Source organism: Astyanax mexicanus, chromosome 20 (assembly GCF_023375975.1).
Source record: "Astyanax mexicanus isolate ESR-SI-001 chromosome 20, AstMex3_surface, whole genome shotgun sequence".
Taxonomy (NCBI): Eukaryota; Metazoa; Chordata; class Actinopteri; order Characiformes; family Acestrorhamphidae; genus Astyanax; species Astyanax mexicanus.
In genome coordinates, this window is record NC_064427.1 from 37111784 (window position 1) to 37124173 (window position 12390).

General features: G+C 39.2%; 1 protein-coding gene across 3 annotated transcripts in view; it reads right to left on the minus strand.

Annotated features, from left to right (window-relative positions):
• Window positions 1–12390, minus strand: part of postna (periostin, osteoblast specific factor a) — a 73236-nt gene that overhangs the window by 24810 nt on the left and 36036 nt on the right. For all 3 annotated transcript variants that reach the window (XM_022681438.2, XM_049468927.1, XM_022681437.2), the window contains exons 8-13: window positions 10538–10750; window positions 9224–9358; window positions 7557–7705; window positions 7075–7211; window positions 4743–4873; window positions 3153–3283 (exon numbers count right to left, since the gene is read on the minus strand). In XM_022681438.2, the coding sequence (XP_022537159.2) occupies window positions 3153–3283; window positions 4743–4873; window positions 7075–7211; window positions 7557–7705; window positions 9224–9358; window positions 10538–10750 (896 nt within the window). The remainder of the gene's footprint in view (window positions 1–3152; window positions 3284–4742; window positions 4874–7074; window positions 7212–7556; window positions 7706–9223; window positions 9359–10537; window positions 10751–12390) is intronic.

The window sequence follows — 12390 nt, forward strand, 5'->3', positions numbered from 1 at the left end:
CACTAAATTTTGCTCTACAAGGGCCTGGTGTCCACTTATGAGGCCATTATACTGTCAACTAGAGGTGGCAATTTCCTTCGGGATAAATTTCCTTCGGGATAAATAAAGTATCTATCTATCTATCCATCTATCTATCCATCCATCCATCCATCCATCCATCCATCAGTAAATGAACAATAAATACAGTAAATGTTTATTTATGTATTTTTTTTTTTTTACTTTGTTATGTTATGTGCCTTTGTGTTAAAGATGCACTTTAAATGAGTCATAATGCATCTATCTAAATATAAACCTAAAGTCCACATATGTGGACATCATTTCTTAGTTTCTTAGAAACTAAATTATGTAAAAAGATAATTCTTTGTTTTTATAATAAGCAGGTGCCAATTAGCCCAAATGGCAAAGAGAAAAACAATGCATGCCATGCCAGGGTTCGGGTCTCAGGAGGTAAAAAACGCATTTTTCACATTATAACGTACAGAGCCCCTAGGGTGACATCATGTAAAAAAAAATAAAAATAATAATAATGTGTGACACGAGATCCTAATGCACGGAAACGAGATAACTAAGGCATAGGAACGAAATCATTAAATTGTGGCCACGGCTTATTAAGGTGTGGGAACAAGTTAATTAAATCTAGCTGGAGAATAATAAAGCTTGCTTTTCTGTAAATGAATGCTCATGAAGAAACTGAATATTACATCAAAGCTCCTTTAATCCAAGGATAATCTTTCGGAAGAAAATGGAGAGTGAACTGGTTTCTTTATATTTTAATCTCTAAATTAATATATTGGATATATAGATTGGAGTCTCTTGCAGTGAGACATGGAATAATTCTAAGTAAAAAACTCTTAATTCTCATACTAAAAGCTGATTGGCTCAGACACAGACAGTATACAGACCAGTTTAGCTTCCTCAGGCAGCCATATTGTGCACAACCCCTGAGAGCTGCCTGCTTTGTTAGCTGTGAAACAAAAGGACCTTGTGGCCACGCCTTAATGGCTACAATTTAATTAACTCATTCCCATGTCTTAAAATGTTGTAGCCATGCCTTAATTATCTTGTTCCCACGCATTAATTATCTTGTTCCCACACTTTAATAAAGCATAGCCATGCTTTTTTTTTTACATGATGTCACCTTAGAGGCTCTGTAATAAGGCGCACCAGTTTATAAGACACATTTTATGCAACACTAGTAACTAGTAGTAGGAACAGGGGTGTCGCCAAGTTTTCCTTATAATTCAGTCAGTGGTGCGACCTGTAAAGCTAAGCTAAGTTAGGTAAACAAAACTGCAATTCTTAAAAAAAAAAACATTTAAGACGAATTAGACAAGTCAACAGTTAATCTACACAGATTTCTCTCCTGAAAACTGGTTATTTGGGTGAGTAAAGCGCTTTTGCTTATTTACAGTAAGCTTATATTTACAAATTTCCAGCGGTAACTCTAGCGGTTAGCGGCTAATGGCACCCGACAGCACTACACTGAGGAACACTGAGTGTTCCGGTAAGCCAGGCCGATACTAGCTAGTGGTTCGTCCAATGAGCAAACTAAAAAAAATGATGAAACAAGCAAAAACCACTATATCAGATGACAAAGAAACCATTGGCATGCTAGCTGTGATGCTTTCCAAGTAAAAGAAAAGGAAAAAAAAATAAAATGTGAGCTTAAAGTGAATAAACAAATAGGTTAATAAAACTTTTTCTGGTGAGAGCCAGTTTCATCATAATGTTTTTGGATTATCTTTTCAAATGCACTTAAGGATGCTTTCAACGTTCTTGAAATTTGTCAGAATGACTGACCTCAATTTCTTAAAGTATTTTATCTTTATTTAATTGAGTAGTTCTTGCCATAACCTGGATTCGAACATTACTCAAATATTCACTATTCACTGTATACCTGTAACTCTACCTCTTCACTACTTTACTTTAACTGATGCTCTCAAACACTTTTGAGGACAACACATTCAAGTAATTGAAGAGTAAACTCTTGATAAGTTCAGCACAGCTGTTAACTGAAAGCCTGAATTCCAGGTGACTCTACTTCATAAAACCGAAATGCCAAGATGTGTAAAGCAAGAGATGCTACTTCTGAAATATATATATATAATCTGAAATAGAAAGCATATTCTGGTTTTAACACTTTTTTTTGTAACACTTATTTGTTTGCTCAATAATTCCAAATGTTTTTCTTAATAGTTTGGATAACTTAATATTAATCTACAATGCAGAACATTTTAAATGGTTAAAAAACCCAATGAATTTAGGGTGTGCTTTTTAAACTTTTGACTGGCACTATACATATACACATACAGCTATAAATAACAGGGAGAAAGACAATAGAATTAATCACAGTGTCACGCCTGGCCCTGTTTCCTGTCTGTCCTCGTGCCTGTGTTGTCCCACGTGACCCGTGCCCCTGTGTTCTGTCAGTGTTTTTCTGTCACGCCTGGCCCTGTTTCCTGTCTGTCCTCGTGCCTGTGTTGTCCCACGTGACCCGTGCCCCTGTGTTCTGTCAGTGTTTTTCCACTCACCTGTGTCCATTTGTAGCTCCGCCCCTCATTAGTCAGTCCCCAGGTGTTACCTGTTCTCCTTCCCGCCTTGTGTGTATATTTAAGGATCTTTGTCATTAGTGTTTCTGTCGGTTCTTGTGCGTTTATACGTCTGTAACGCTATGTGAAGGACTGGACGAGGAGAGCGGACGCTAACGCAAGTATCATTTATTAAAGAACAGAAAACAAAACATAAAACAAACAGAAACAGGAGACTAACTGACAGACGGGATTTAACACAGCCGTGACAGACGTATAAACGCACAAGAACCGACAGAAACACTAATGACAAAGATCCTTAAATATACACACAAGGCGGGAAGGAGAACAGGTAACACCTGGGGACTGACTAATGAGGGGCGGAGCTACAAATGGACACAGGTGAGTGGAAAAACACTGACAGAACACAGGGGCACGGGTCACGTGGGACAACACAGGCACGAGGACAGACAGGAAACAGGGCCAGGCGTGACACACAGACACCACACACACTAAAGAATCGTCTCCAAATGAATAGTCTGTAGTGTATAAATAACATTTACCATATGTGGACATCTACATCTGTATCTATCTATAAATATGAAGGGTAAAATATATACGCACAGACAGCACTTGGAGATTGTTGCCCTGGATGGTCTTGATCATGTTGGTCACTCCTCCTTCCAGGCCTCCATTGAGAAACACCCCTTTGCTGAAGTGGTACAGCAGGATGGTCCTCAGCGCGTTCACATCATCTGAACAGCAGGGGCATGAAGGAGAGTTTATGAAGCATTTTGCTGGAAATTGCTTCCACCAGGGTGACATTTACTGTTTATGATGGTTATAACATGTATTTCAGTCCATTTCTTTCTCATTTTAATGTCTTATTTACAGACGTAAGATTGCTTTGATAGACTGGTTTGATAGAATAGGAAGTAGCACGATGGAATAGACTATAAAAAGGGTCAGCAGAGACCTACAGGAATATATATATATATATATATATATACTAAAAATAAAGCTGTACTTTTGCCTATATACTACATACATTATATTTACGCTGATATACCTGAAATAATTGAGAAATAATAATATTTACTGTTATTTCATGACTTTCAATCCCTGGAAAGTTGCATTGTAAAATTTGCATTGTATGTAGATGATGGTTTTCTGTTCATCCAGACAGTTCTATTATTACTCTCTGAGCCGTCCACTGTGGGTGGTAATGCTTTCTATCACATTCTATCACATTTCAATACTTAAATACTTAAATACAGCATTCTATAGTTTCCATAACAGTTTGGATAGAGGAATTAAGTTAAATGGCTGCAAACCTTTAGAAATAGAATGCCCCATCCACTTGGCACTCACTATCTGGCCTCACTCAAACCCAGGAGAGTTGCCTGGGTATGTAAAGATCCAGGGCTCAGCCCAGTTATATATATATATATATATATATATATATATAACAACAAGTATCCTGATATATAATGTTAAACACAATAATGTGTAGTTTATTAGCTGATCAGTTGGATCCGGTGGAAAACATACAATTTTTGGGCAGAGACCAAGGTTAATAAACTCATTTAAACTAAGTATAATACTAATTTCTATCTGTCCACAACATCCAGCTTCTATCTTTCTAGTTAGCTAAATTCATTTTCGTTAAATACAGCGTACAGTAAGTCCTGCAATCCTGAATTAATTAAAAAACATCACAGCTAATCACAGTTTACATTGTTAGCTCCATTAACTTTCTTTTAGAAAAATCTCTGTATATCCATATGTTTTAACATCAGTGCTGAAGCCCGGTACAAGAACTCAAAAACCCTCAAAAATTCTCCCCAGGGAGGCGGGGCTGGGAGGGCTTCCCTACTAGCCCACCGCGCTCCACAAAACCAGCAAGCTGATTGGCTGTTTCTCCTGAAAGGCGGAACTTTATACTTGAGGTGGCTCTGTAATTAGTGTTAAGAGATTATCTATTTACACAGCGGTCACTGGCCTGTCTCCTCATTAATAATACAGCTGAGCTGAGCAAAACGTTTCGGGGCTACTGGAAAATTATTCGGGGCTAAAGCCCCAGAAGCCCAGGCCAGGCGATGCCCCCGCTCAAAACCTTGTACTTTGAGTTTTGGGCTAGATGTTTTAAAAAAAAAAGGTTACACAGAGGCAAAAAAGAAGCAGAAATAGTAAAAAAAAAACAAGTTGGTTTACTGGTGAGAAGGGTCATGTCCTCCTCTGTCAGGCCATCAAAGGCATCGTCAGTTGGAGCAAAGACCGTGTAGGCTCCCTCCTGCTTCAGCAACTCCGTCAGCCCAGCGCTCTCCATCAGAGACAGGAACACTCTGAAACACACCAGTCAGTTTATTTATACAGTGATAAACCACCATAAAAAAACATGTACTGTTCCTGTAATAAAATGAACTACTGTAAAATTTACTGTATTTTATATTGATTATAAAATACTGCTAATACTCATACATCACACGCAAATTGATAGCAATGCACTCAGTTATCCAATTACCATAGATAACTGTAATGTATTTATCTAGTATTTTATCTATGTGCCATCTTCCTATTATGAGTCCAATCACTATGACTGTAGCCCAATGTTCCTGTTTTCATGATAATTAGGTCACTTATCACTTTATGTTTTTTTTTTGCGATACATTATTTGAAAAAAGACTTCTATTGTACAGAGTAACAGCCTTTTTACTGTGTACATGACAATAAACTCTTGAGCAGGGGTGTCCAAACTTTTTTTGTTGGGGGCCAGAAGGAGAAATATATTTGAAGTCACGGGCCACAGACTCTGTAATAAAACAAATAATGAAATATACCACTTTAAATAATACATTTTCCTGATTATTTCATTTACACACCATTTTACTGGACTTTCTTTATCTATCTTTGACAGTGTTGTGTAAACTAAGATTTTTCAAATTTATGTTTCATTTCATAATATTAAACTCCCTAATCACGGCAAAATATTAATATTAAACTCCTTAATTACGGCAACTTTTACACTCATTTGCCCTTTTCTGGGCTATAACTGCGCACTCTCTCCGCTTTTAGACTCTTTGGCTCGTTTTTTTTGCGCTAGAAATGTGCACCCTCTCCGCTTTTAGACTCTTTGGCCGCGTTTTTCTGCGCTAAAGCTTCGCTCTCGCCGCTTTTAGACTCTTTGGCCTGTTTCTGACACCTAGCATTCAAACTTTGAATCTCACATTATAAAAACCTGCTTAACAGCGGGCCAACTTTCATTCTATTTCTAAAATACCTCGCGGGCCGCTCCAAAAAAGGAAATGGGCCGCAAATGGCCAGCGGGCCGTAGTTTGGACACCCCTGCTCTTAAATTTTAATTTGCAATGTTTTATTCCATATGTAGCTGTAAAATGCATAGCAAATATATGCTAGCATATTAGCACACCAGTTTAGCACTCCAGCCTTAAACTCTTAACCTCATTGAGAATCTTTGGGATGTGCTGGATGCTGGAAGCTTATTGAAACAATGCCACAGTGAATGCGTACATCAAAGTGTGTGTGACCTTTTTTTTTGGTGGCGATTTTTTTTTGTTTGGCCAAGTACAGCACAGTCAGGGGCAGGTAAACGCACAGGCTCCGCTAGTCTGCAACCTTGGGGACTGTGCAATGATTAATTACGGCCCACTGATTGGCCACATTTTATTTAATAATAATCTTATTTTTTTATGAAATCTGAATTCCCATTGCCCCATTTTAATGATAAACACTTTGAGAGTTCAGGATTAGTTGGGTGAGTACTTTTGGGCCAGTTTGGGCACTTCATTTTCACCCAACCACCCCGCCCCACCTCATCCTCACCTCAACTTTGTCTAGTGATGAGCTTGTCTGTGTGCTTGTCTACAGGTCTCGCCACTCAGCAGTGAGACCTGCTTAATTAGAAAGTGACACCCATGTTTCCATGCACCCATTTGTGTCGCTTAATATGCCTTTTAATCCAGTGCATAGACATTTATTGATAGTGCACCTTATAATCCAGTGCAAAAAAAATGGTACAGTAAAATATTGTTACTGCAATAAATGACAGTAGATGCAGTCAGTAGATGCTGATCCCTGCTGCCAGTACTTTACTATTAATTTACAGTAAAATCCTTTACTCTTTATTCTTGCTTCCAATGTTAGAGTGCACAAAGTTCAGACAGAAGGAAAGGCCAACTTGGCTTTTATCAAAACAACATCAACACAGGAGCTCAGAGTTCACCAGCATTGTTGAGTTCCTCATTTCTGAACATTTCTCAGCTTTTGCAAAACAAATATTGGCCTGCCAGACCGGCCTTTTCTGAAGGCGCTGTTAAAAACAAGCTAACAATGCCTTTATTTGAGTGACCCCCATTTAACAATGTCTTTTTGGAGCCATTTCTCATTCCAGGCTCACTCGTTATTTGCCTCTATGAACCGTTCGCTTTACCTAGCCCCATGACATATGGTACCAATCTTGCAGTAATTCTATATAACTGACCCTGAGGGGCACATAAATTACGGTAATTGATTGGCGCAGACTCACGTGAAGCGTCCATCTGCCTCCAGCAGCTCGTACATGGTGGTCTTGGGCATTTTGATCAAAGACGTCAGCAGATGAAGAGCGCCATTGCTTCCCTCTTTACTACCCCTGACCATGCAGGCGTTCTCGATGCACACGGCCTATCAAAACACATGTTCGTGAGCTGAGTGATGTAGCGCAGGGCGCAGGACACGTGCTGTACATGAGGTTGACAGGCCTGTTGGACGATTTTCAGAGAGCTGTAGAATAACAGGCATTGAGGAAGGAAAGGCAGATGAACAACAAAAGAGAATTGTGCATCAAACAAAGGATTACGCAAAAGTGTCGAGACCTTAATCAGGGAAAAAGCATTTGTTTGCAGCAGCGGAGCAAGTGGTTAGCATTATTCACACTTCAGGACTGCTTGACCTTAAACAGTCTTACTCATTCTTTCTTTCTTTCTTTCTTTCCTCCACACACACACACATACATACTAACTAACTAACCGTGCGGTAGATAAAGACCCTCAGGAAGTTCCCTCCCAGAGTCTCCAGCAGTTGACCATTGTACAGTTCACTCAGGGTGACCTTCAGCTTCAAGATGTGGTTTTCCAGAATGATCTTCAGCAGACGCTGGTCCATTGACATCACCTCCTCTGCAGCCCATACAAAGATAACAACATTAGGACACTGCTGTTGGTGTTTTTGGTGCAAATGGTGTTTTTCATTCATTTTTTTAGCTTTAACTCTTTCTGAATAGTCATGTCTGTCTTTCATGTTTTTTTTGTATAGCAAGTCAATTCAGGATTAGCTTTACTAAAGTGCTTGGATTTTAGGGGGGTTTCACACCTGTAGTTCGCTTTTCTGGTTCGAATCAGTTGATAAGTTTGTTTACTTGAAGCGTTTTCTCCTTTTTGTTTGGTTTGGTTTCACAAAGGCACAAACCTAAATGCTCCAAAATGTGCATCAATAAACCACGCGATCAGGCTGTGTCCTCTGATTGGTTAGAGTTGTCTCGTGCAGGAGTAAATATAAATATACGGAAAAAAGCGAATAAAGTGAGAGGTTTCTGTGTTCCAGCGCGTGTAGCTGTGCTTTAACACTGAATTCTGATCCGCACCTGAGTGCGATTACTGTTTTTACACCTCCTCAATCAAACCGCACTAAGGGTACAAACAAACCAAAGTGTGAAAATGCCCTTAGACCAAACAGTGTTTAATGTGTATGAGTCTTGTTTACATGCTTATAAAGAGTAGAGTTTACATACAGTATAAGATGTAGAGTATTATGTATGAGGAAATCCCAGAGAAATGTAAAGGACTTCATCCCAAACCCAAATCACTGCATGTTTAATTAGCTGCCCAGTGGTAGGAGGTACAGTACAATAGCATGAATACAGGACCAGCGGGTTCAGTAACAGCTTCCTCCCAATAGCCATTAGGATGCTGAACAGTGTATCAATCAGTCTAGTCCATCAGAATTCATCTTATCCTTATCTTTGCCTTTCATTTCTAAGCTATTTTTGAATGTACAGCTCTAGAAAAAAATAAGGAGACCGCTTAAAAATGATGAGTTTCTTTGATTTTACCAAATTAAAAACCAAGAGGAAGATGGATGACCACAAGCCATTAAAACGAAGCGGAACTAATCTAAACATGGTCTGATTGATTCGAATAGAGACCATCTTTTTTGTCTGAGGGTTTAAACCATTAATCTTAGAGCATTCTTCTTTTGGAGAGCTACCGTTATGTAGACTGTGAATCCAACCTTAATCCACCCCACCTGATCCAACTAATTGATGCCTCCAGACGTGCTAGATTTGGGTTGCTGTTGAAACCGGTAGGGAGGAAGCTATTCAGGATAAGAATTGGAAACCTCTGGTCTAAACCAAACAAGGTAGGTGTGAAAGCACCATTAGCTTTGGTTTAGTGCCTTAAAATATAAATGCTTGATCTCCACCAGTATTTCTGTAGCATTGAAGGATGCTACATAATGACCTGCTAAAAAAGCACTTTATTATAAATGAAACCAAATAAATTAAATCTATTTCAATAACATTATTTGTTCTGTATTTCTCAGAGTGTAGCGTGTCTCAGCATATTCTCAGTCTGCTCTCTCAGTGTGTCTTTTTTCATTAAGAGTGCTGTCTGGTTGCTGTAGAGAGTTAAACGCACCAGTGAAGACTCCATTAAGCGGGGCGAGCAGAGTGTACTGAGTTCCAGCACCCATCGCTGCAGACAGACCCAGCTCAGACACCATATCACCAAAAGTGCTCTGGGAGCCGCCTACCAGTTCCGTCACCTGCTTAGCTTCAGGAGGAGAAAAAAGAAAACAGAGACCATTAAACCATGTGTGTTACAGTAACTTTGATTTTTATCTCATTGCAGACAGTATGAACTTTCTGTGCAGTTTTATTTGTTAATATACAACCATTTCTATGCTATTTCCTGCATTCTGGTGTATTTTCTTTTTTCAAATTTATTGATTCATTTTTCCACCGCCTCTTTTCGACTAGCCAGTATGCTCAGAGAAAAGTGCAGCAACTCGGTTCCTATACACCAGCTCACAGACACCTTGTGCTGATCGACATCACCCTAGCAATGATGTTGGGAGGGGTGCCATCTACTGCAGAGAGCAAGGCCAATTGTGCTCTCTCTGGGCTCCGGTAGCTGATGGCAAGCTGCATGAATGGGATTCGAACAGCAATCTCCCGATCATAGTGGCAGCACTTTAGTGCACTGGACCAAATCTCATTCTGGTATAGTTTTAACAGGTTTTTAAACTTGTGCTGATTGACATCACCCTAGTAGTGAAGAGGGGTAAGAGCACCATCTATTCATCCAGAGAGAGCAAGGCAAATTGTGCTCTCTCAGGGCTCCGGCAGCTTATGGCAAGCCGCATGGCTGGGATTCGAACCAGCAATATCCCGACCATAGTGGCAGCACTTTAGACTTTAGAGTTTAGCAAAAGCTGGATATTGTGAGATGACAAAGGGACTGATGTTAATTTCTCGTTTCTCATTTCAGTGGTACGTGTATTCTCCTATCCATTTAGTGAAACAATAATAACATCACTGGGTGAACTAATATGTTATGTTACATGTGTGTGTGTCACACACATTGGGGGTTTCAAACACACTCCAAAAAAGTAAGTATTGGGAAGTACAGAAGTGCAGCGTTATACAGGAGTTTCAGTTTAGTTCTCCAGCACCCGAAACTGGAGCAGTATTAGCATTAGCGGCTAACCACAGCGCTAACTTGGGTGACTAAGTCACCCTAAGCCTGAAATGTACAAATGGATGGATATTGAGAAACGAAAAACATAAAAAATCTTGTGTATTTTACACTATATGGCAAATTTCAGTCATTCCAGTGGTTAAATTACAAAAACAATTTAGAGTTTATGCAAAAAGAGATGCTATAAGTGTAACAAAGTGTGCAAATTTGCACTAGTATCTGCAGTAAGACAATACAAAGAGCAGCAGTCACCTGAGTCAGGCATGAGCACTTGATCAATAAGGTGGATGACTCCATTGCTGGTAACGATATCCTTCTTCAGCACCATCTTAATGCCGTTAACCGTGAGGCTGTCACCATCACAGCCAATCTCAATATTGCTGCCCTCCAGTGTCTCGTAAACTGAGCCAGACATTATGGCTTCCGAGCACTGCATCGAGTTCAGGAGGTGGTACTTCAGAAAGGCTGGAATACAGAGAAAGAGAGATTTGGATTAGTGTTTCTCAACCTTTGGGCCCTGGATCACCAGTAGGCTGGTAAACACCCTCAAGTGGTCGGCTGGCCAATCTATAAAAGGAAGCAGTAGTCCATGGTGGCATTCTTATATATAGAAGTATAATTGACAAAAAAAAAAAAACGTAATAAAATTGATAGACCATTCATGTTCAAACCATAAACAGAATATAAATGCACAGAAAATGATTTTGCTCTAATATTGATCTAATGAGACATATTTGTGATTCTCACTTAGGTTTCTTTTAGAAATCACTGTTGTCACAGGTGTTTCTCCTAATATTCCGTAAGAGACAAATCATTAGGCTCTATTGGATCTACTGGTAGCCCACTGTTACAAGTCCTGGTCATATTGTTTTTTTTGTGTGTGCCTTCTGTTCTGTTTGTGTTTTAGTTTTTGGTTGTAGGACCATGATTGGCCACCAGGGGCGCACTCTATAAAAGGGCAAGAGGAAACCTAAGAGAGACGTTCAGGGCTCCTCCCCTTTCCTGACCTGGAACAACTTCCTGCTCAGACCAACCCGGCACCTCCATTTTGTTTTCTGTGTGTTGCTTTAGTTTTTGCTTCAATATATATTAGTCTTTGGGTAAAGTAGGGGGTGAGTGCAGTTTTGTTTAGCTACCTTTTTCTCCTGTTTTGGTGACAGGGAGTCAGTGTAGTTTAATTATTTTGTTTTCTTTATTTTGCAGGTTCAGTTAGTTTTCTTTGTTTGTTAGTTGGTTTTATTTGTTATTTTGGCCTGTGCTCACTCCTGAAGCCCTATTTTTATCAATAAATTCGTTCTGTTTTAATAAATTTTCAGTGTCTGGTGTTTGGTCTGGCAGAGGGTCTGGGGAGAGAGCCCACTCTCATTTTCTGTTACGGCCTGACCCTAGACTGGGTCGTAACACCACCAAACTTGTCACCAGTGGCACAGTGCTCTAACCACTGAGCCACCACTGTCCTGAAGTTAGCAAAATTATTCAGAAGTTAGGAGCAAAAACAACTGCACAATCAGTTTTTTTTTTCTTTCAATCAGTTTTTATATTTCTTTTCATTCTTAAACCTTTTTATTTCTTGAACAGAAATAATTTGGCATAGTATTAAAGCATATTACTGAGGTCTTAATCTCAGGAGACACATTTGAGCAGCAGGAGATGTAGGTTAAAGTCTCATTTGTATTTCCATCTGACCTCATTGTTGTCTAGGAGCTATAACTACAGAGATATTAAGGAGATCTGCTGGCATGCTTTCTTTCCAAGGTGGAATATGAAGCTAGAGTAAATTTCCTCCATTTAAGTTCTCAAATGTTTGTTCCTCTCCCAAAAAATACAAGGATATACTATCTTAATCATGATTAATCATGTAATATTGTTGTTTTGTATTTACATTTACATTTAAAATTCCTATTATTAAAAGCTTAGTCTTAAGAACAAAATGTGTGATTAATCCCAATTAACACCATCCATCGGCACCGTTGATTAAGATCGCTAATAAAAGCAGAATTAACTCAAGGCAAATTAAAGGAGAAATCTGGTGTGGGGTGTAGTGAAAAAGGAAAACAAGTACAAACTCTTGTTGAATAGCGCACCTCCATTTACCCCCAACATTT